The 26,317-nt window shown below is 31.3% G+C and overlaps 3 protein-coding genes across 3 annotated transcripts; 2 read left to right on the forward strand and 1 right to left on the reverse strand.

Moving 5' to 3' along the window:
• Positions 1-49: 49 nt before the first annotated feature.
• On the reverse strand, positions 50-2,513 carry LOC109186132 (transmembrane protein 128-like). The gene is made up of 4 exons (XM_019336045.1): positions 1,539-2,513; positions 541-705; positions 394-445; positions 50-318 (listed from the first exon to the last, which is right to left on the reverse strand). The coding sequence occupies exons 1-4, from the start codon at positions 1,796-1,798 to the stop codon at positions 229-231; spliced, it is 567 nt and encodes a 188-aa protein (XP_019191590.1). The 5' UTR covers positions 1,799-2,513; the 3' UTR covers positions 50-228.
• A 14,270-nt stretch (positions 2,514-16,783) lies between these two features.
• LOC109186898 (metallothiol transferase FosB-like) lies at positions 16,784-17,911 on the forward strand. Its single transcript, XM_019337084.1, has 3 exons — positions 16,784-17,091; positions 17,194-17,293; positions 17,515-17,911. The coding sequence occupies exons 1-3, from the start codon at positions 16,937-16,939 to the stop codon at positions 17,755-17,757; spliced, it is 498 nt and encodes a 165-aa protein (XP_019192629.1). The 5' UTR covers positions 16,784-16,936; the 3' UTR covers positions 17,758-17,911.
• A 4,563-nt stretch (positions 17,912-22,474) lies between these two features.
• LOC109186896 (probable glutathione S-transferase) lies at positions 22,475-23,419 on the forward strand. Its single transcript, XM_019337082.1, has 2 exons — positions 22,475-22,888; positions 22,971-23,419. The coding sequence occupies exons 1-2, from the start codon at positions 22,580-22,582 to the stop codon at positions 23,325-23,327; spliced, it is 666 nt and encodes a 221-aa protein (XP_019192627.1). The 5' UTR covers positions 22,475-22,579; the 3' UTR covers positions 23,328-23,419.
• Positions 23,420-26,317: the final 2,898 nt, after the last annotated feature.

Genomic DNA, 26,317 nt, shown 5'->3' on the forward strand with positions numbered 1-26,317 from the left:
GGATGAACATATAATATAACACAAAATCCAATTCCCACAAACCAAAATCTTGTCCCAAACTCAATCTATACTTCTTTCAATCAGTAACTTAGTACAACAATACTTGTAGCAGATGAAACTCATATGTACTTTCAATTTCCGACAAACATCAGTTTCATGTCATAATCTTGTTGTCTGTGTTATCTATAAACCTTCAACTAAGTTAGCGATGTATACTGCCACCAATGTCTAATCGATACGAAAATCATCTTCTTGGGACTTGAGTCTCTCGAGAACCAAATATGGCAATATAACCATGCAAGCCATAAATAGAGTGAACTGCAAAACACAAAAGATTGAACATCAAAATTCATTTCGGGTTAGAATTTTGAAGCACAAAAATCCGGGGCATACCACAAGAGGCAGGGTCAAGAAACTCCAAATTGGCCACAATGCAAAAGAGAATCTGCACCCAAGATTTCAGGTTCATAAGAGATTAATTAAACTCAAAGATGTGTGATAATAAGCATTTCTTAGAGACATGAACGTAATTCTTCTTACAGGCAGAACGAAATGAGCCCGAGAACCGTGACAACGGGCAGATTAGCACTACTTGAGGTTTCCCACTTCTCACTAGACTTTCGGATTCCCCACGCTAACATAATTGTATAAAAGAAAAAGATAGCATTCAAGCCAACCGCAAACATGCCCATGTACAGTGGTATTCTGCACAATCCAAATAACCAATAAGTTCTTCCTCGATCCAAGCTAAGAAACATAAAAGAAAGCTTATATCGACAGCAAGAGAAACGAGTTCTAGAAAAACTGAAACTAAAACTTTACATATATATAGTAAATCTTTTGTTGTCGTGTGTTCCTTGTATAAGTTCTTGCCGTTACTCCAAAATCATGTGTGGTTTTACCAAGATAGTTTCCTACAAACTACTAATGTCTACAAAAGCAAATGTTAGGTTTTAGTCAACTAGATAGGTTCGATGAATTATCCAATTTGACATTATTCTATTGCAAAAGATAAATCATTAAAAAAAGTTTAGGTTTATATATTCTGATCTATCCGCCCAGAAACTTCATTCAGATTCAAAAGTCATGGTATGTATAAAATATAACTCATATGTTGCTTAAGACTACAATTACAAATCTTTACCCGTTGACTTGAAAAATCAGTTTATTAGATTACAAGCTAAACTACTGTAAACAACACCAGAATCAATGGATTACACCATAGGCAACAAGAAGTCCTCAAAGAACATAAATGAAATTAAAAATGATAACTTTGACAAGAAAAAAGGGAGATTAAAAGAACAAACAACTCTAAAATCTAAAATCTAAAATCTAAATTTACCAAGAAAGGGGAAGAGATAGCAGATCATAGTTCTCGATGGATATAACGAAACACTCAACTAATGTATAATCCTTCTAGTATGTCTAAGACCAACAAAAACGCATCCATCAAGGAAATAAAGCATCAATTGAAGAAGCAAACGTAAATGAACAAAAGCGAAAATTAACAAGCGTAAGAACTCAAACTCATGGCATACCTTCTGATGCGGCCATCGTGCCACAACAAGTAAATGAAATTGTAATCTTGATCGCCATAATAGATGATGAATAGGGCCGAAGCAATCCACAGACAATTTTCTACAACCTCAACCCATGTCCTTGTTCTCAGACACGAAGGCGATTGTGCAAATGATCTAGAACAAGCATCATCCTCAAGATCATCGCCACTCGAGGCATAGCCTTGGCTGTACCTCTGTCTCATGTATCCACCTCCAACAGTTGGTGATCCACCCGACATATTCACACTACAACCTAAGCTAAACAATTTTTTTTTTTAAGAAAACAAAACACTTCCTACTTCTCTCAATAATTCAGTTCTCAACAAAAAAAAAAAAAAAAAAAACAACCTCAAATTCTACATAACTACCAGAAACCATTCATGGTAAAGAATCAAACAATGCCATATATGAACAGTGGCACAAGTATCTGTAAATCATGGCAGCTAAAACAGGATAGAGAAAATCACTTATTCCAAGCCGCGCCGGTCAAAACAAGAAAATCATACCAGAAGAAAACGCCAAATGCTCCAATCTCCAAAGCCCATATGGGGAAATGCAAAATTTTCAAAACCCCCACATCAAAGATCAAACCTTTCACACTGCCCAACTCACCCAATCCAAAAATTACTCAGAATCAGACACCCTTTCAGAAGCTACAGAACTCCAATACCTTCAAAGAACTCCCCAAACTTTCAAGAATTCTTGAAAAAAACTCTCAAAATTTCAAGAACTCTTGAAGACAAGACCCTTGAAGGCTCAAATAATGCGGAGTAAAACAAGAACAGCGCTGGGAAATAGGGGGTTTTAGGGGCTTTGGTAGGGTTGGCGAATTGAAGGGCGGCTCAGGGTAGGGGACAAAGAAGGGATCTTTGTAACTGTGTTTATGCAGTTGGGGTTTGTGTAAAGCCCAGATTCGTTCCTTGTACTAAGAATTTAGGAATGTATGTTTCGGTTCGAACCTTCTTCCTTCCTCAGTACTTGTATGTTGTCACGTTGTACGTGGACCGTTTGTACATCACTTTTCAAAAATTAAAAAAATACTTTCTTTACGTCTTGTCCAAAAACATGAATAAACTTATCCTTAATCGATCTTATCTTTTCTGTATTATAATCCAATTAACATAAATTAACCTAACCTGTTTTTAATTTAAATGGTTTATATTAATTAATTTAATATTATTAAATATTTTTTTATTTTTAAAAATTTCATTAAAACATTTTATTATAAATAAAAATCGAATTTTTTTAAAATTAAGAATGACATTAATAATTGACAAAGAGCATAAATTACAATTTTTTATATTAATTAACAAAATTTATCATTATATTATTATATAATTAATATAATAGTTGGTTGGTAACTTGTTATATATGGTATATAATCATTTAATATGTAAATTTTATTATATAAAAGGATATGCTGTAATTTGGGCATGTGAACATGGAAATTACTTAATTGGTTAAAGACAAAATAAAATTAATTAATTAATTAATTACAGTATACTTTTATGACTTAATTGTCTTTTTGTGCAAGCTGGGCAATCATATCCTATACGCATGTTTGGTTTGCCCATAACTAGCCAAGCCAACATAAAGTTAGGGCATCCACATTCCACAAACTGCAAAGGGAGAAGACACTTATCATGATTATTTTAAAGCTCTCTTTCCCAAAAATAAAGATCTATTTTTTTTTAAATACAATTATAATAAGATTTAAAAAATATATATATAATATGCTAGTGTAATTAGTTAAATATCATACTTACTTGTACATTTATAAAAATTTTCAGATTTTTTTTTTATTTATTTTTGAATTGTTACCGTTTTTAAATAATATTGTTAAATATAATAATTTGTATGCCGTGTTTCATTTCTTTTATATGTACTTATAATTACTTTTTTGATTTTATATTTTTCATTTGTTTATAATATAATAACTTGTACACTTATTTACTTACAAATTCTTTCTAATTTTATATTTTTCTTAGTTCATGATGTATTGATTATTTCTATTATTTTCTTTATAATTTTACTATTTTAATAAATATTTTTTTAATCATACCATGTGTGATATTTGACTTATAGAGTATAAATTCACAACCATTATCTGAGGGCATGCACTTGATAAATCCTGTCTTGTGACCCTAGTCGTTAAAGGACCACAATGAGGTAAATTAACGTAGGTTGTTTATACATAATTAACTCATACTAAGAAGGTTAATAGGTCAAATGGAGCTGAATTTGTAACTAGCTTTTTAATCTAAGGAAGGATGAGTTGTAGGGATTGAGCATTCTTTTTGTGTGCGAAATAGGTGTGCCAACTCTTAAGAAGTTGTTCGAGATTGCACAATGTAAAAGAACATATACTATTTGTCATTGTCAACTACCTTTGAAGATGCTTATGGTTTATATGAAGGTGTTGAGAATTTAGAACCCTGTTTAGTTATAGAAATGTTTTCTACTTTTTAAATTATTGTTTTCTATTGAACATTTTTAAAATATGTTTAAATAACTATCACTACTACTAATAATAATAATAATAATAATAATAATAATAATAATAATAATAATAATAATAATAAACTATATAAAAATACTAATGCATATAGCTAGCGATAATATATTAGTCATTGTGGCTTAGAATTTTGACTCCTCTTTCTTCATTGGGGTAACCGATTTGGGAAATCAAGTAATATTAATTGATGGAATATATGATTTAGGGTAAATTCATTTAGACTCAAGTCATTGTTAAAGGTTAAAGGAAGGGAGGAGTGGTTTTAGGATCCAAGTTCATACTCGAGCAAAGTCAAGAACGTGCAAAGTCTAAAAATGTAAGGGCATCTTTAGTTGCTACCACGTGTTTTCATGACTCCAACCATCTTTCTTTTTTTTTTTTTTTTTTTTTTTTTTTTTTTGTGAGACGCCCCGCCCAAGGCGAGCATTAGTTGACCCTTCTGAATCTAGCACCACTGGCATCAATCGAAAAAATCCCCAAGATGTCTTCAGGTGGTTCCTCTCATACAATTGTTCCCGCATCCTTAATCTGACCAAGATTTGCCAGGAAATCAATACATTTATTACCTTCCCTTAACACGTGTGAACGTCGCCTCCTCAAAGCTAAGCTATAAACTAGATACCTGTAATCAAAAATAAGTGTAATGATGAAGCCATTAACCTCATAATTTCGCTCGTGACATTGACTTTAGTAATCTTTTGTTGTAACTAAAGATGCCTATTGTTACATTTTTTTTTATAGCAATTCTCTACTAGTGTACTCATCGATCATATGTACATCAACGAATCAATATGGGAAAATATCTATAGCTAGTAAATGTGTCGTAAGTCATGATTATTTTAAAATAAAATTTTTTGTAACTTAGCTTGTACTAATTATAGTGTACATACTTCTCATTTATGTAATGAGGGATATGAACTTTTACTCTCAAACAACTAAAGAGAGGATTTACTTCTTCACTATCTTAAACTAGAGCAAACTACAAGCTTTAGCCAAACAAAGTGAGAAGACAGATAACATTGCTTCAAACTTTACTTGACCTCTCACTCACCCTTTTCTTTTCACCTAATACATTCTCTTGTGAATAAATCACCAGTGTTGTTTTCAAAAAAAATAAAAATCACCAAGTGTTATTTTCTTAATAAATTGACTAAACTTGTCAGTAATTATATTGATTGAACTGATGAAGTGTCTTTCTAATAAATATTATTAAATTAAATAAAGTGAAAAGATGCAGATTTTATAATTTTGTCAAACGCGGAAAAATTAATTGATTCGTATTTAATTTAATCCATAATATAAAATTATAAACTATCCACTTAAATAAGATTTACCAACCCGCAGCCATTTCCATCAATAATGGCTGAATTGTTACACCTTTCTCATCTAACTTCTTTCTATACATTTTTGTATCGTGGAAGCAAAGGTGCATTTTGAGTATTTCAAAGACTAAATTAATTACTATAATGCCAATGATCTTGTGGTTTAGTGATATGAAGTGACCCTCCTAAATGAGAGATCCTGGATTGGAGCCTTAGTGGGAGCGATATTGACTCTTTGTGCTTCAATAAGTTGAGAAAGTGGATATAAATCGATATTACATTGTAACAAAGTTAGTAGTACTCGGAAAATATATATATAAAGACCTAACTCTATTTATTATTTTTTTTAACTTAATGGAAGTAATTGCTCTTTATTTTATTTTTAAAATTTGGCCTCCTACTCTTAGTTTCCTTTGTAGTATTCAAATTAGAAGCCCTTATTAACAAATTTTAATTCTAGCTTAGGTTACCTTCCTATGTATTTAAACACATTTTCAACCATTTCAACTTATATATTGATTAATGAATGAAATTTGTGGATTTCCTCTCCATTTTGAGAGCCATGGCAAAAAATACATAGGCCAAAATTACTAGTGCATAGGTTTCTCTAAAAGCTATATAATTTGTGCAAGCTCATCGATCTCTAGTTCACGCATATGTTAAAGGGGTTGGTTTATCACCATCAAGTTTCAACGCAAGCCATCGTGGGGTGCCAAGGTAAGGTTTATTATCACCCAGATCAACCACATGAATAACTCAATTGGTACGATACAGAGCTGGTAGATTGGGAGTGATGACTCTTGATCGAGCTCTGCCGCTGCAGTAAAAGAGTTTCACCTAATGTGGTGGGCACCAGACATTAGTCCTCATCTCCCACCTAAGATGTGAGTTGAGTCATCCTAATTTAGCCATCCACAATCTTTTTGGATTGGGATGTGGGCACCCAAGAAGTGAGGGCTGAGGTATGAGGACCCTGTAAGTGAGAGACTTCTCCTTTTGAAGGTGAAGTAAAAATTCTTACCGTATTTTTTTTTCTTACCGTATTAAACTTTTGTGAAATTCACCATTTTGATCTATGTGATACCCAATAATCTATAGTAATGCTTTAGATCATTCACATTTGTTTTACTCTAGAGGTCTCAAATCTTGTCAGATTTAATTTCAACAACTTATGCTTATCTATTAGATCATTCAAAATCATGAATAAGTCAAACTCAATTTATTAAATGTTTTACCACCTACGTACATTATCATAATAATTTGGCATAATGTACCTGTGAAGGGTGAACTCATGAAAAGCGTCGACATAATGTATCATAATTAACTAAATATAGGACAATATATATCTCTTACCAATAATGCTTCTTGAGGAGGTTTTTTCGAACAAAATATTTGCGGTGGAATTTTTAACTGATGGGTGTGAGGGTATTTTTTTTTTTTTTGAATTTTTTTCCTGCAAAATCAAAATTTATGTGGTACCCATGGAGAAAAAATAATAATAAAAAAAGCTATCGCGCATGCACCTTGTACATGTGTGGAATATAATTACCGCGCGCCATGCTAGACACGTAACTTATTATTATTATTATTATTTTTTTACCTTCTCTCCCCTTTTTTCTCCTAATAGCACTGAAAAAACCACCACAAATTTTTCAATAGAGGAAATTACACTTTTGGTCATATGACTATAGGGGGCGTGTTAATTTCAGTACATGACTTTAAAAACTAACAATTTAGTCCTGTAACTATGTAATTTTTAACATATTTGGTCCTCCCGGCCAAATCACCGGCGAAATTTAGCCGAAAAAACCAAACCCATTTTAAATTAAATATAAGTGGGGGCAAAACGGTCATTTGAACTTCAAATTTCCGTTCCCAGGAACGAGAACTGAGACGGAGATCAGTAACTGGTTGAGAGAAATCCATCGACACCGGAGAGCTATCGTGAATTTCGAACGGAGATCGTGAATCGTGAATTCAGAAATCGTAATTTTCGAACGGAAATCGTGAATTTCTTTTTCACTATTTCGTTCGAATAGAAAATCTTTTTGGCAATTCAAGATGGATCGTGAATTCGAAAATCTTTTTGGGAACAGAAATCGTGAACGAAAAAGTGAACGAAGAACTATCAAGATGGTAATGCACTACAGTATTCTTGAATTCGGAATTCCTGCTACCTTTGAGCTTCATTAAGCTCTGATTTTGTTTGATTAATGTTTGATTTGGTTTGGTTGAACGATTAGATCTACTTCATATATTTTCGCATTTGTCCCGAGATCTCAATTTTGGTGCGTCGGTGGGGGAAACGATGAGAACAAGTACTGCATTTCCGGCCAACAGGGAAGGAAGAAGAAGAAAATGATTTGAAATGACTGTTTTGTCCCTACTTATATTTAATTTAAAATGGATTTGATTTTCCGGCCAAATTTCGTTGGTGGTTTGGCCGGGAGGACCAAATGCGTTAGAAATTGCATAGTTACAGGACTAAATTGTTAATTTTTAAAGTTAAGTACTGAAATTAACACGCCCTCTATAGTCATAGGACCAAAAGTGTAATTTCCTCTTTTTCAATATTATTGAAGTTAGTCTTATGCGATACTGTGGCACAATTTGTCAACAAAAAGCTAATTTTTCTTGGAAATTGGGAGGCGTGATTGGCGTGTCAATTACAAATTTGATTGCGGAGTTGAACTTTACTCTCTTTTAGCCAAATTCTACATCACTTAAATTTTGACAAATCAAATGGCGCATTATCTACTATAATCTCGGGGTTAGGTTAGGTTTGGTTAGGCGGAAAGAATTCATCCATCAATTTTTTATTTTCATAATTGAATCAATTGTTTTTTATTCTATCCTATTATATTACAACATCTTCTCGTGGCCCTAAGGGAGAGTCTACAACTCTACCTTGAAAAAGAGATTTCTCAGGTAATTGTGGAAATGAATTCTAAAGCAGTTATTGATCTCATGAATAGAGATAGAGAAGTAGACAACGTCTATGGTACCTTGCTAAAGGGTTGCATGGATATGGTCCCAAAGTTTGATGGCATTCGCTTCGCCCATGTATTTAGGGAAGGGAATTGTTGCGCCGACTTTTTAACCAATCTGACTCAACAGAAAGACTGATAGGCACTTGTGTGTTCACTGAAGCTATGGAATGGCTAATGGTTCATCTAGCACGTGATGCTGGGGGAGACCCCCCACTACTGAAAATTATGGAATTTCCGACCACCTGAAAGTGATCTTAAATCAAGTCGAAAGCCTTGTTCCGATCACTTTTGGTATCCGGAAAAACCTTTGTTGCTATTTCCGACCACTTTTTGGACTTTTTGGTATCAACTTAATTTAAGATCATTTTCAGGTGGTCGGAAATTCCATAATTTCCAGTAGTGCCCGTAGAATAAGATAACTCTTTGAGGTTTAGCCTCTCTTTTCTCACCAAAAAAAAAAAAAAAAAAAAAAAAAAAAACTTCTCTCACTTTTTATGTTATTTTGTAATTTTCATTTTATTTTAATTTCTTTTCAAAGCGTGAAAGAAAATGAAATTATCCTCGACTTATTAAGTATGAAAAGAGAAGTAAAAATTTAAAATTTATATATTAATATGCTTCAAATTATTATTAAGTTTAAAATTTATATATTAATATGCTTCAAATTATTATTAAGTACAAAATTAAAAAGGAAAATATTAAAAGGAAAATTATAGATGTGAAAATTATCCTACACTGTTAATTTTACATTTAATGGAGCATTAACTCCTTTATAGAAGGGGAGTTTCACGTTTCCATTTGCGTAGTGTCAAATATCAATCACGTATATATTTTTTATGGCATGTTTGGTTCATGAAATAGGTCAAGAATGAAAGAATAATTTGTTGGAGAAGAAAAATAAATAAAATATTTATTTTTAAGGATAAAAATGTCCATTTAATATAAAAGGGAAAAAAACCGTTACTTTTAACATAATTAAGGGAACAAATGTGAGTACATGAATAACTTAGGGAAAAATGGTCATTGTCATTATTATCCAATAACACTAATTACTAACAAGAATTTGGACAATTAAGTCACATGATGTGCTCTTAAATTTTTATCACAATTTTAAAAAATATATATATAAAATAATATCTTTCGTGCTTTATGTCAACTCAGGGTACTGGAAGATGTTGAAATACGAGTGAACTAGGATATTAAAGCAAATAATATGAGAATAAAGAGAATGTGTTAATCAAGTGGCTTGTAATCCATTGATATTAAGTTGATCCCCTAAGTGGGAGGTGTAAGGTTCGAACCTCAATTGAGACAAATAGTATGTATATGTAGGTATCTCCCTTCTTTATAAAAAAAAAAAAAGAATGTGTTATAGTTGCTCCACTTTGGGAGACCATGATTACCCTCATATATATAATCATTACCTGATTACCTGCCTGCTATCACTTCCTATACTGAGGCCCAATCGTTATATCCTACATCACGGTGCGCCGCGCGCCTCCCAAAACGATGTCGTGTTGCGAGGCGCGGTAGGAAGTTGCTGAGATTATGTGTATTGGTTCATACAGTTATGTGTATTCTTTATACAATTATGTACATTCTTTTTATACAATTATGTACATCCGAATCAGAAAATTTGTGTGTATTATGTTAAGAGTTGATGTGTATTATGTTAAAAGTTTATGTTTATTATGTATTATGTTAGATTATGTGTATTATCTTTTAAAAAGAGTATGTATATTTTGTTATATAATTATGTACATTCATGTATAACATTATGTGTATTCTAGTATAACATTATGTACATTCTTGAACAGCGGGTTTTTTTTAAAGAAAAAACTACTGCCATTCACTGGGGCGGGAAATTTCAAAAAAAAAAATAATTAAAACGACGTCGTTTTGCATCTGGACGCATAGTGCAACGCGCGCCGTGGTGTAGGATATAAATTGCCACTTAGGCCGATTGACTTTAGTTGGGTGAAAGGTAACTTTAATTGGGTTTTGTTTGGGCTACATTCTTTCATATCCTTGAATTCGACCACAATTTTGGCCCAGCCCAATTCCATTGGAAAATTATGCTGCGGAATAAGGTGGACACAGTTTTAAAACTGTTCATAATTATGAATATATAGTTCAAAAATTGTGTATATATAGTTCTATAATTGTGAACATATAGTTCTGTAATTATGAATATAGAGATTCAATAATTGTGAATATGAATTTAAAAATAATTATGAACATATAATTCAGTAATTATGAACATAGAGTTTTGTAATTGTGAACTCCATGTAAAAATTTCAATTATTCCTTGTATTACTTATTTTGCTGTATAATTTTTTGATTCATGTTGTTTATTTGCTTGCTTGTATGTTCCGCTGCATAACCATTCTATTAAGAAGAATGCCATAACAAGTTGCTCTCATATTATGTGCCTGAAAAAAAAAAATATCTCACAGATACAATCAAAACGTGCTTGCTCTTTTTTATACACCGCATTCTTTTTGTTTTACATAAAAGGAAAAACACAAATCAAATTCATTTTGCCCACTCAAATTCTCCACCAACACGTTTTCTGTGGACTACAAAGACGAATTCTTTGCTACTGTCACTATCTAGATACGGACATTCAGTATAAAAGACGTACTACAAGTGGATATACGGAGTATACATAAGTTTTAATTCCAAATTTAAGAGTATCTCAATGTTTTTTTATCTGATGAAAATTAATTAGTGAATAAAGTAAATAGAATCGAATACTCCCCCTTACGATAACTAGCAAAAAAAAAAAAAATTATTTTGGATTTGTTAGTATAGAAGAAAGTACGTACAATATACAAGTTACTAAATTTAATAATGTTAACAACTTAGTAGGAAAGAGAAAAAAGGATGGGTCTCGCGACGCTTAACTCAATAGTTCAAGGGCAACCCTAGAAGTCTTCTGCTCCAATGGCAGTGGGGTCACTAGGAGACTCAAAGTCCAAAAAATTGATCAAAGCTGATGAAGATTCATTGTGCGTAGGGTGTATAGGTCAAAGGTAGTGATTAAATGGGTAAAAACGTAAAATAAAAATAATTTATAAGTGTATTAAAAATGGAAGTATAAGGCCAAGACCTTGTGATCTAATTGCACCCGGGTTGGACTCTCATATGGAAAATTGTGAGTTTGAGCCTCAGTGGAGGCGTTATTGACTCTTTGTGTTTTTGTGTTTTAGTAGGCTGAGAAAGTAGTTATGCACATATACTACATTGTAATAGAGTGTGTACAACTACTATAATTTTTTTTTTAAAGGTATAACCACTGTAATTAATTAGTAATTACACACAAATTTTATTTTTATTAGAAAGTTATTATTATTGACTCTTATGTAATTTTAAAATTATCTAGGCATTTGGTCCTTATTTTTCTTCTCATCAATTGCCATATTTGAATGTCACTGCCAATTTGGCATACATAGTCGAACGAGAAGAAAATAATTTCTACTTAACTTCACATGCATATATTAGAATCATGCATGAGAGAGACATCTCATAATAGTAATGTCATGTTCATGTCCAACCCGTCCCTATTAAATGCATCTAAAAAATTATAAATAATTGTCTAACACTTACTTTTTTAATTTAGCACAATAATTTATTTTAAGTTGATAATTTTTCTTTCATATATTGTACCCTCTTCCTTAGCAGACCCCCTATAATTATGTGTGGCTCGGATATGGGCGGTGATATCTTTGAGAATCATTTACTAACTTGAACAAAATTTTGAACAAAAAATTTTATTATAAAACAAAATATGCAATTATTTAGTAGAAGACAAAGGAGTTTGTTGTGACTATCACCGAAACTTGATCGTTCTCCAAGACTTGTTAACAATTTAAATAATGGCCTTAATGCACATGCCAATTAATCACTTAGATTAATCGTCTATTATTTCTGAAATTTGTCTAATGGTACAGGTTAGGATCAAACGATCACCAATACACAAAAAAAAATACTCCGTAATAGTTAGTAGCAAAGGTACAAATGCATTTCTTTTTATACTTGCACATCAATTTGGCTCTGCCGACCTTTGCCCAACAATCCCGCAGCACATGCCAACCTTGATACCATAGCTAGTTATGTAACATTATATATCAATTGTTAGGATTACACACTTACTACTATACCACTCTCAACTCTTTCTTCTCCATAAAGGTTGAATCTCCAACCTCAAGGGCCTGCCCTCCACACCCGGGCCGGACAGAACATTTGGACTTAGCAGACATGGCCAAATATTGTGCGCACAAGAAGGAATCTGCCCACTTTAAGCATACTCCACACACTTCGCTACCGAGATTCGAACATTAGTCTCTTCTCCCAAATACTGCCTTCTGAACCATTGAGCTAAGTTTGTACGGGCACTCTCAACCCTTTCTACCAGGCTTGGGCAAATTAAATCAATGGAATTAAATTTACTATTTTATTGCTCTTGTTCTATTGATTAATTATTTTCTCTTCAATTTAGCATAATTAAGGTAAACTAATTGGATCCCACACCCTTTAATCATTGACATATACTCAAACTCATTAATCTTATTCTCATATACCGGAGTATTTAATTTTAAACTTTGATTCTGATTCTCACTGTTAAACCAAGAACCCCCTAAAATTCACTGACCTTATAAATAGCTATTCTAAAAGTATGGACCAATCTTATGGAAATTATTTTCTTTTAAAGAAAATAATCGAGTTATAATAAATAGAATAGGATATTGAAATTGGTTTGTAACTTCGTAAAAACAATTCTTTCAGAAAATTAATGATTGTACCAAACGAGCTTGCGCTGGTGGATCTCACATTAAACAATAACCACGACTCGAGAATTTGATTAATTATATGTTTCGGCAAGTCTAACATCCAACATAATGATTCCGTATGTTCTTAATTATTTTATTTATTTTTTCAAATACACAGAGAGAGAGAGAGAGAGTGGGGATGCCATGAATACATAATAAACATGTTTAATAATGTTTTATTTTGATGAATCCTACAAGGTTGCATGTGCTGACCCATTTCATGTGGGAGATAATTAAATTACTTGTATGAGCATGTGTGTGTATTAGTGATTTGGTGCAATATAATTACCAAGCCATTCAAAGTTCAAACCATGAAAGGGATAATGAATCGTTTGATTCACTAAATGAAAAAGATAATTAACAAAGATATGTGTAATTATTCAAGTATTAGATTATTATATAAAATGTGCACCAAAAAAGATTATTATATAAAATACCTATGTGATGTATATAGAGATGACATGGTCTCTTCAAATTTAATCAGAAGTCTCAAGCTCAAGCTTTGCGAATGCAGCTATCTTAAAATTCATGATGAGTGTTTTATCATCTTTTGAGATACTACCTAGCATGAACATAATTAGTCTCAGTGTAATAAAAAAAAATTGAGTTAATATTACTTTTGATTTTGAGAAAAGTCAAACTTGTTCGTGACATTCTTCAGGTACAAAAATCATGTTCTATCCATTCGGTCACCCTTTCAAATTGGGACATATATTTGAACTTTATATTATATACGATTGTAGTCGAAATAAATATTTTATATTGCTAGAGTCCACAATTCTTTTTATATCTCAATATAACTTTACTCATCTCCCAAAAAGGTTGAATCCCCAACCCGACAGAGCATGTTGACTCAATGATTCAATAGACAAAGCCAAATGCTGGTGCGCACAAGGAATCTGCCCACTTTGAACATAATTTTCACATTGCCGCGCTAAGGTTCAAACCTTGGTTTCTTCTCTCAAATACTACCCACTAAACCATTGAGCTAAATCCGTGCGGGTAAAATAACTTTACTCAAACTAGACAAGTAGAGAAAATCGATGAGTTGCTAATGCTATATATGTACATATTAGTTATATTAAATTTATTAATTTTGGTTGAACTCAACTATGTTGTAACATAACTTCTTCATAGACATGACTCTTCAATTTCCTAGCTCTCTGTCTAAGCTCCAAAATAAAATATTTCAAGGGTAACATCAAGGTGGAGTACGTAACTTTAATTAAAAATCTTTTAATAAACTGAGATATCATCTTGAATCTTGAACAAATATGTTAGTACATACATGAGCCAATGACAATTTTTTTGGATAAAAAATGTGAAATTTTAAGGGATTCGATAGTCCTAAGAACATAAAATTTTTCTATTTCTTAATTGATAGGCAAAATGACAAAATACCTACCAAGAGAGCTAACTTGTCTATCTAGTAATTTGTTAATTAAATATTAGTACTTCAATAATTGAAGTACGTACATTTGTTATGTCTCTAGTCTCTAACATAGATCAAGACAAGAAGCTAAGTTTGATGACGTTAATGAAAATGATTTGATACCAAATTTATGTATTAAAACGTTAATTACAAAATATAATATTAATACAATGCATAAGTTAAGTAGAATTATTGACGTGCGTTAAGAGTCTCACATTATTAAATAAGAGAGAATATATGAATTAATAAGATCAGACGAAATTATTAAGTTAGGATTATATTAAGTATTTAATATGTGGTGCAACACTAATAACTTAATAGCTAGACTACCATTATGGTTAGGAGTCTGGTTAGGGTTTAGAACACCTAAAGACATACAACCACAATGATGGTCGGTGGTTATATAAGGCCACTAGTCCATTCACTACTCACATTACATACCCCATACACCATCTAGAGAGAGTTGAATAGAAGTGAGAGATAAAATACTGATCATCCAACCATCATCAACACAAGAGAATTATGGCTGAAGGTTAGTGCTATCCTACTGTCACATATTATAGGTTACATGTGACTTATTAATTCTAACAAATATTTCCAAGGCCTTTATTAGAATAAAAATTCTTTTTGTGCTAAAGAAGTACAATCAATAAATTCATGCATCATATATACAGACAAAATTGATAACACCAAATTACATCAACCACGATATAATTATGTTTAATTTATATTTAATTATTCTTACATTATCATATATATTTAATCTTTTTTCTATCTTTATTAAATGCAATGATTATAAATTGAGTTTAGATTACCAACGACGAGTGCAAGTAGAATCTAATTAAGCTTAAGAAATTTTTTTTTGTAAGTAAGATATTGAGTTTATGATATAATTGAGCAAAGAAGTATGGATGAGAACTGTATGAATTGTATTGAATGAACTTAATTACAAATGTACAAACATGGGGAATATATATACAAGAAGAATTATAGGAAGACTATAATAGGGAGTTATACTATGGCTCAAATACAAGAATCCTAATACTAATCTTAATACTCCCCTCAAGTACATGGAACGAACACTTGTAACTTGTAGCTTGTCTCTGAGAAAAAAAAATCTAGGACTAGGCAAGGCTTTGGTGAATATATTTGCAAGTTGGTCTTTTGTTGAGATGAAATTTACTTGAATCTCTCCCGTAGTAACTTTATCTCTCCAGTAGCAACTTTGTATGACTCCAATACAAGAATCCTAATACTAGTCCTAATAGTATGAAATAACAAAAACTTGAGTTCAAATTAAGTGATGAACGCAAATTCATTGGTAAATTAAATATATGAATTTAATTAATTTATCTATGAATCTTTTTATTAGGTAAATTTACTTTTTTTTTTTTTTTTTTTTAGTGGTTGTAATTGAGCATATGATATAAAATATAAATATGTAATTTAACTATTAATGTAGATTTTAAGTTAAGGCATAACATATATTTTAATTTGGTATTAAAGCTCTTTGACGCGTATATGACACGTTGAGCATATAATATTAATGGGGTGTTTGGTAAGTGTTGTTAGCTTATTGAGTTAGTGGGTTGACTAGTTGATAGTATTAGCTTATTGTAGAAAGATGTTTGGAAAATTAGTTGTTAGTTGATAACTATTTTGAGCAGCTTTTTTCTTTTTTAATTTAGTATTTTGGAGCAATAAACTGTTACAAAAAGCTGATTAGTCAAACGTTCATGTTGGTTGTTTAACCAAGTCAAATAGCTAATAATAGTCAAACAAGTCTAAATTGATTGATAGACTACTAACAACTTTACCAGACAGGTCTAAATATACATATTTTATAATCAAACTATCAATTTAATTTTTTAATTGAGATAGAAAATTTCTTTGAAATATGTTGAAGATGGCTAATCTGATTTATAAACCATGCATTGAATAAACAAATTAAACAACTCATCATAATATCTCAGTAACGTATGCATTGAATAAACAAATTAAACAACTCATCATATCTCAGTAACGTGGAACCCAGGTGTCACAGCCGTCACCAGTTGTCCCACATTTTTGGTCATCTCCCTCCCAACATTTCTCTATAAATAGCTCTAACTTATAGTGATGAACATCATATCCCTCATCTTTCTCCCTTCTCTCAAAACTAAATCTTCATTTTCTGAGATTTTTTTTGTTCTTTACAAACTCATTTTGGTTTTCTGATCCTAGAAGCTAGGAGGGGGGTTCACACCAATCTTTTTATTTTTATTTTTTATTTTTTTGCAAGAAAAAATGAAGGAAAACATGGAGAATCCTCTGCGTTTGAAGTCATTGAATCACATATCAATTGTTTGCAGTTCAGTGGAAAAGTCTCTTGATTTTTACCAGAATGTTCTTGGCTTCTTCCCCATCAGAAGGCCTGGTTCCTTTGATTTTCGTGGAGCTTGGTACGTTCAATTCGTATTTTACCTATCCTATAATTTTTTTTTTTCTTAAAAAAAAAATTATTTTTTAGATTTAAGTTGTAAACATTTAATAAATTTACGCAGGTTATTCAACTATGGCATTGGGATACATCTTTTGCAAGCTGATGACAACTTGCCCAAAGTTACCAACATTAATCCCAAGGACAATCACATTTCTTTCCAAGTAATCCCCTACTAAAAGCCTATATCTGTTTTATTTTATGTGTCTGATTCGTTAAATAAGATTTGATCAGAGTTACTTATAATTTATTTTTTCATAATATTCTTTCTAAACCTTATAGTTTATTAGTTTGAACATTCCAAACACTATTTTGCTGCTTCTTTTTTTCAGTTTATAGTGTTTGTGATGTGAAATGACTAAACTGCCCTTTGAATGGCATGCAGTGTGAAAGCATGGCAATGGTGGAGAAGAGGTTGAAGGAGATGGAGATAGAGTACGTCAAGTGTAGAGTAGAGGAAGGTGGGGTCCACGTGGATCAGCTCTTCTTCCATGACCCTGACGGAATGATGATCGAAATCTGCAACTGCGACAACTTGCCGGTGATACCTCTCTCCGGCGAACCCCTCCGGCCGCCTGCTGGCCTCACTTGCACCATGCAACAGCAGCAGATTCAACAACTTGTATAAACATATATGCATGGTGATGCTGTTTAATTTGTACACTTTTTAATACCTAAGTAAGAGGATATATAATGGAAAGCTTGCTATTTTCCAGTCCAAGATATTCCACGTTCAATGTATTGAATTGTACGTTACTACGTTAGTTAATGTTTTTGTGTCATGTTTCCAAAAAAAAATGGTTTTTGTGTCATCATTGAAATGTCTTCTCCAATCTCTCTGTATTGCCGTATGTGTAATGGATTAAAATATTTATTACTCATACGGCAAAATGTAATACTTTTACATTTTGATGTAAACGTATATATCACATTTTCCTTTATAATTAAGTGCAACATTACTTATAAGAGAAAATATAATACTTTTAATGAAAAATTAATATTTTTACATCACAATATAAAAATATTACATTTGTGCTCAAAAGTATTTAGTATTACATTTGTTAGTATAAATATTATATTTGCATATTGACTTGATCAAACTTAACCTGTCTCACGAATAAAGATCTGTACGACGGTCTCATACAAGTATGGCGCTTTCTCCCTATACTTTCTATAAAAAATGAGAAAGAAGAACTCATTTTGCAACTTAGCTTGTCAAATACAATTATTTGATGATTTAACACCCCTTCAATATAATTAATTTGAATACAACCAATAACTTGATTTTGTAAAATCTTCTTCAGATTTTTTTATTTGTAGCCTTCAGAATGCTGTTTTCGCTCCCTTTCCTTTAATTTAAATGAAAATCAATATATATTGCAGAGAAAATACTAACCATATTTGAGTTTAAAATATTTAAATATTCATATTGATTTGAATAACATAATTTGTGCAAATTATACTATAGACCAAGATCTAACTTTTATTGTACACTCTGGTCCAAAATAACATTCAAATTATGCATATGTAGTAAATATATTATGTATATGCAATTAATAAATTATGTGCCTATAAACATATTGAAGACATATAATATGATACCATGATATTATATATATGTAATTAACATATTATGTGAATTTAATTTATTTATATCCATACACATAATATGTTAACAGAATACACATAATATATTAATTTTGTTGATCCATTGTATAACAATTGCATAATTTGTTTCAATCGTTATGTTATGGACTTGTGTCCAGCATGTATTGTGGACACGGTAATGGTGCCGTTAGTGGCACCGTTATCAGACCGCTTCGTTATAGGAGTATATGTTCATAATTTTATCACTATATGTTCATAATGTCAGAGTTCTGTGTTCATAATTCCATAACTATACATTCATACTTCAATAATTGTACATACATAATTCCGTAACTGTACATTCATAATTCAATAACTGTAAATTCATAAATTTCGAAGCTCTATGTTCACAATTTTAGAGCTCTATGTTCATAATTTTATCACTATATGTTCATATTATAAGTTCATAATGTCAGAACTCTGTGTTCATAATTCCATAACTGTACATTCATAATTCCATAACTGTACATTCATAATTCTATAACCGTACATTCATAATTCCCTAACTGTACATTCATAATTCTATAACCGTACATTCATAATTTTCGAAGCTCTATGTTCACAATTTTAGAGCTCTATGTTCATAATTGTAAGTTCATAATGTCAGAGCTCTGTGTTCATAATTTCATAACTTACATTCATAATTCCATAACTGTACATTCATAATTCCATAATTGTACATTCATAACTTCACAAACGAATAACGTCGTTAATGCCGAGACAAAATCAAATTTTATTTTTTTTTTTAAATCTGAAATGCGGCATTTTCCTTAAAAATGACGTCGTTTTGGACTCGTGTCCATAGCATAATTTGTGAATTTGTTTGGAAAATCTTAATGGACCAAATATAAAAGCCCAATTGAACGCAAGGCCCATTCATATTCAAGATTATATGCAGCAAGCCAGCAATTTGTATGCAAAATACCTGGACAGGATCCATCATGTGTATAATGGATCATGGTTCACAACATAAAATTTGCAATTTGTATTATATGGAGTGTTTGGTAAATAGCTATTAGCTAATTAAAGTAGTAGGTTTGACTAGTTGATAGCATTAATTAATTGTACAAAAGTAATTGGTAAATTAGTTGTTAGCTGATAGCTGTAACATGCAAAATGACTTCTCAAAAAGTTGATCGAAAAAACTACTTTGAGCAGCTTTTTGAATTTTTGCATTTTGAAGCAATAAGTTGTTACAAAAAGCTAATTGATTGTTTAACCAAGTCAAACATCTAATTAATAGTGGTCAAAATAAGTTAAAATTGACTGATATGCTAACTATTTACCAAACATGGCCTATATTTCCTCTAAACAAGTTCAAAGCCTCGGCAAATTTTTTTATGAGCATAAAAAAGTACACTTTAATATACTAAAAGTGTATTATTTGTGTATTAAAAACGTACACTTTTAATGTCTTAATATTAATAAAGTTTGGTTCCTTTAAAAAAAGTGTATTATTTGTGTATTGAATATACATTATACAAAATAATGTACTTTCTCCGAATATAATGTATATTTTTAATACTAAAACTATATTATATTTGTACTGAATGTATATTACTTGATAGTATACAAAATAATGTATTTTCAGTATGCAAATAATGTATTTTATGTATACAAATAATATATTTTTTATTTATGGTCTACACAGCTGTGTGGACCATAATGATTGCAAAGTTTCAGTACCAAACATTTTTTTGACAACACTCCCAGTTGAACTCACTACACGTGATCTTTCTAGTGCAATTTACTTCTTTTGTATGCTTTACCAATTATTACATAGAAGCAACATTTACTTTGTGCACACCTTCAAAGTCGGTTATTAGTTTCCCTAGTCATCCAAATAGTATGAAACATTTTATGAGAATTGGCAGAACATAAAAATACAATTGTAAGCATGACATTTCTGGATTATAGATAATCCCAAATTGAGCTCAGCATCACAGTAGTAGCCATGATTAGTAGTTGTCTCTTCTTTCGAGTCTCTCTATTAGTCCTGATGAAAATGGGTTGTGAAATTTTGAAAGGCATTCTCATACAATTTCTTTTATGGCCCGTTTGATTCATGCAATTAATTTGGAGAGAATATGAATGCTATTTTATAAAGAGTGGAATAGGTAAGGAATAGAATAGGAATTGTATTCTTTTGTTTGGTTCGCTGAGGAATAGACTTTAGGAATTGTATTCTAATGTTTGGTTGGTTAAGGAATAGAAATGGATATGTGTAAAAGACAAAAATGTCCTTGTACAAAATATTATTATTATTATTATTATTATTATTATTATTATTATTATTATTATTATTATTATTATTATTATTATTATTATTATTATTATTATTATTATTATTATTATTATTATTACTACTACAGTAAAACTCGGTATGATGGTTAACTACATAAACAAAAACTTTACGCACCATATTCGTTGAATTCTATATACAGTTACTTTTTTTTTATTATTATATAAATATAAATATATATAAATATAAATGTCAAGGGCGTTTTGGGGAAAAACTTTTCTTTCCCCAAAATGTCAATTGCAAATGTTGTAAAATGTGTGTGTGTGTGTGTGTGCGCGCGCGCGCGCGTGTGTGTGTGTGTGTGTATATATATATATATATATATATATATATATTGATAGATAAAAATTATAATTAATTAAATATATACATTTATATAATACATTATATTTATTAAATATAAATATTAAATAACGTGCAAAAGGTATTTTTGGTATTTGTAATATAAAAGCTATTTCCAAGAGCATGTGAATAGCTAATACCAAGGCCCCCTAAGAATGATTATTCCCTTTGCAAATGTAATAGCTTATTTCTAAGAATGTTATTTCCATGACAAAATGACCCAACCAAACAATGAAATAGGTCTATTCTAAGGAATGTTATTCCATTCATGAACTATTCCATAAAACAAACATACCATTAGAGTTGAAAAAGTGTAACACTACAGATTTAAAAGGGTTCTAGCAAGTGTCAAAATAAATGTCGTAAAGTATGATCAGAATGACTCATTTTGATCAATATCAATACAAGATTATGGGTTCCAATGAAACCTTTTAGCAACATCCCTTTTATCACAATAATAAGAGTAAAACTACATCTACTCTTATTTTTTACTCAATATTGAATTGTCATAATCTTATTGATCTAAAACAATAGTGAGCCACTATTTTTCATTCATTCATTTCTTTTTTGCCCAATAAAATGTATACATCTATTATTTTTCCAATAATAATAATTCAAGAAACTGTTTTCTCACAAGGCCGGTGTGCAAATAAAATACTTTGCTAAACTTCTTGTTTTTAGATAGGACAGAATTTTTCAGCATATATCAAGAATTCAAGATAGCCAATTAGTCTCTAGGCGGCAATTTATATCATGGACTAGAGTCCACATAGCATTATGGACGCGGAATTAAAACGAAGAAGTACAAAATTCATACTTGTAAGATACAGAATTTCATAACACAAGATACAAAAAATTATAACACAAAACACATACACATATTATATAATTATTTATTTTTGATACATATAATAAGTTCACATAAAATATATATTTTATAATAATTAGGGGTGTTTTGTTCAAGTATAAATTAGAGTAAGATTTTGGTAATTAGCATGCTTGGATTAATCTGATATTCTTTTTCTCTCAAATCTCTCTCTACTTCTCTCCCTCTGCATTTCTCCTTCTTCTTCCCCAAACTCTCTTCCCTTTCTCTTCTATTTTCTCCCTCTATTTCTCTGCTCAATTCTTAGGTCCGTTGCACAAAAGTTGAGAGATAATGGCAGAAGTGAAGGTTCTAGGTAGTTGGGTAAGCCCTTTTAGCGCAGCTGTTGAGATTGCTCTCAAACTCAAAGGAGTTGAATACGAATTCATACAACAAGATCTCTCCAACAAGAGCCCCTTGCTTCTCAAATCAAACCCAGTCCACAAGAAAATCCCTGTGCTCTTGCACAACGGAAACCCACTACTTGAGTCTCTCATCATCGTCGAGTATATCGACGACACCTTCCCGGGCACTCCCATTTTGCCCAAACATCCTTACGAGAAAGCCTTGGCTCGTTTCTGGGCTAAGTTCATACACGAAAAGGTAAATCTACTAAACTTTATATTTTTATTTAATCCGTTCCAATATTTAAATTTTAATTTCAATTTCAATTTTCGATCTGCAGTTATTTTCTGGGACCAGGAAAGCACTGTTTACTAAAGGCGAAGAGCAAGAGGGAAAAGAGGAAATTTGTGAGGTTCTGACAATTCTCGACAATGAACTGAAGAACAAGAAGTTCCTTGGAGGGGAGACGATCGGACTTGCAGATTTAGCCGCCAATTTCATCGCCTTATGGATGGGTGTTTTTGAAGAAATTATAGAGGTGGATTTGGGTGTGACGGAAGAAAATTTCCCTCATTTATGTCGGTGGAAGCAGGATTATCTCAACTGTCATATAATTAAGGAGACCTTTCCTCCAAGAGATAAACTTTTTGCCTACAACAACAACAGACTCAACCCAGAAGCACCAACTGCAACTTGATTTTGTTAAATCTTCTTCAGTTTTTTCTTTATTTTTTTTTAGCCTTCGCTGTTTTCGATCCCTTCCCTTTAAATGAAAATCAATATTTTTTTGAAAGCAAATGAAAAAAAAACAATATATATTGCAGAGAAAATACTAACCATATTTGAATTTAAAATATTTAAACAATCATATTCATTTGAATAACATAATTTGCGCAAATTATACCATAAATCAAGATCTACTTTTTATTGTGGACTCTAGTCCAAAATAACATTCAAATTATGCATATACAGTTAATATATTATGTATATGCAATTAATAAATTATATACCTATAAACATATTGAAGACACATAATATGTTACCATGATATTATATATATGCAATTAACATATTATGTGAATTTAATTTATATACATTCATTCACATAATCGGTTAACAGAAGACACATAATATATTAACTTTGCAGTCGTTATATCATAGACCGCGGTGCAAAAACGGCGCCGTTTATTTAAGTAAAGAAACGGCCCGCCATTATAGTTAACGGAGTTCGCTTGTTTGGTGTATTATTGTATTAAACACCAACTAACACTACAGTATATCTAAACCGACACTGCAGTTATATCAAAATGATACTGTAGTTGTAGTGAAATGAAACTGCAGTGTATACAAAATGAAACTGAATAACATTTCACATATTTGAGTGTATATTGTACAATGAAGCTGTAATTATATCAAAATGATCATGTAGTTGTGTTTTAATGAAATTATAGTGTATATAAAATAAAATTAAATAACATTTTCACATATTTGAGTCTATAAATATCGAATGAAACTGTAGTTGTGTTGAACCGAAACTGCAGTGTATACGAAATGAACTGAATAACAGAGTTACTTTTTGCGAAAGGGTGCGAAACGGCGAAAAATGAATGCCGTTTATTTTCATTTAATAAAACGACGTCGTTTTGATGCGCGGTGCATAATTGATTATGCACCGCGGTGCATGATATAATTTGCCTTAACTTTGCTGGTCGTTGTATAACAATTGCATAATTTGTTTGGGAAATCTTAATGGACCAAATATAAAAGCCCAATTGAACGCAAGGTCCATTCATATTCAAGATTATATGCAGCAATTTGTATGCAAAATTTCTGGACAGGATCCATCATGCGATATCCATTATTCACAACATAAAATTTGCAATTTGTATTATATGGGGTGTTTGGTAAATAGCTGTTAGTTGATTGGATTAGTGAATTTGATTAGTTGATAGTAATAGCTAATTGTACAAAAGTGGTTGATAAATTAACAGTTATAATCTTATTCATCTAAAACAATAGTGAGTCACTATTATATTTTTATTCATTCATTTTTTTCCCAATAAAATGTGTATACATTGGAGGGAGATATATACTCTATGGGAGTACATCTATCATTTTTCACCAATAATAATTTAAAAAACTATTTTCTTATAATGCCGATATTCATATAAAACACTTTACTAAACTTCTTGCTTTTATACAGAACAAAATTTTTCACCATCAAGCATTCAAGCAATCGTTATGCCATGGAACCGTCCATTGTGAACACGGTCCCAATGGTAACGGTGCACCGTTATCTTTCTTGTTTTTTTTTTTTTTTTTTCTTCAATTAACCGCGCGACTTTTCTTCTTCATTTTCACATTTCGCGGTTTCACTTCCTCTTCGCGCCGTTTCTTCAACATTCAAAAATTATGAATGTGCAGGCATGAATTTATGAATGTGCAGTTATGAGATTATGAATTTTCTGTTATGAGATTATGAATTTTCTGGTATGAGATTATGAATTTACAGTAAATTCATAATCTCATAACTGAAAATTCATAATTTATTAAATGTTTTTCTTTTATGCGATTATGAATCTTCTGTTATGAGATTATGAATTTACAGTACATTCATAATCTCATAACAGAAAATTCATAATCTAAACAAACGCGCGCCGTTAACAGCACATTAACTAATTTTTTTTCTCATAAAAACGACACCGTTTGAACCCGTGTTCATCATTCATGATAAACACGTTTCTCGGGCATAATTTGCGGCATTCAAGATAGCCAATTAGTCTCAAGGCGGGCTACTAAACCTAATCAAATAGGGGAGTGGAATGGAAAATAATTTAGTTGCCGGTCAACTAGGGTCCAAATTTTTAAAGTCTTCACCAGCTTCCTTTAATTATTTCTTGTGTTTTGTCACTTTTGTGTAATGGTCTTTGGAATTTAAGGCCTGTATATATAGTAGCCTGTTGGTAGTCCATTGATATAATTGAATAATATTACACTTTTGGAACTGGGATTTTATTGGGATGGGATATTAGAAATATTATTTGTATTAGAAGTAGTGTACTATATATCAATGATTGAGTTTGATTGTATTGTATTTAACCTACATACATGTTTTGTATTCCTATTAGGGTGGGTCTATACATGCTTTCTGTATATACATACATATGAGTATAGGACATATCATTGTATAACGAATACAAAAAAAGTCTCTTTCTAGTTGGTATCAGTTTCAAAATTGAGTTCTACACCACTATGTCTCCTTGAAGTTGACATTAAAAAATTATTTATTTTAGTAAATTCGGATAGTCCCCTTATTGTGTTAGAAGAATTTGTTGTACTATGTTGATGAAAACTTGCCTCGTCATGCCCATTTTTGACAACTGCAGCATGACAATAACCCGTTTCGAATCCAACATATTTTAATTTTCTTGAATACAGTAGAATCAATCGATCCTAATTAAGCATGATTATCTCGTCTCATCGGAGGAGACTCTTTATTTTATTTGGTCATTGGCCATGATACGTTCAAAGTTAGTTTGGGATGCGTTTGAATCGCAGCCTTAGCAGGCCAGTGTTTATATAAAAGGGTAGTCGACACTTTACTAAACTTCTTGCTTTTATACATGACAGAATTGTCCAGCATCAAGATAGCCAATTTGTCTCTGATCGAATTACGTCTTTTGAAAT

Source organism: Ipomoea nil, unplaced genomic scaffold (genome assembly GCF_001879475.1).
Source record: "Ipomoea nil cultivar Tokyo-kokei standard unplaced genomic scaffold, Asagao_1.1 scaffold1407, whole genome shotgun sequence".
NCBI classification, from domain to species: domain Eukaryota; kingdom Viridiplantae; phylum Streptophyta; class Magnoliopsida; order Solanales; family Convolvulaceae; genus Ipomoea; species Ipomoea nil.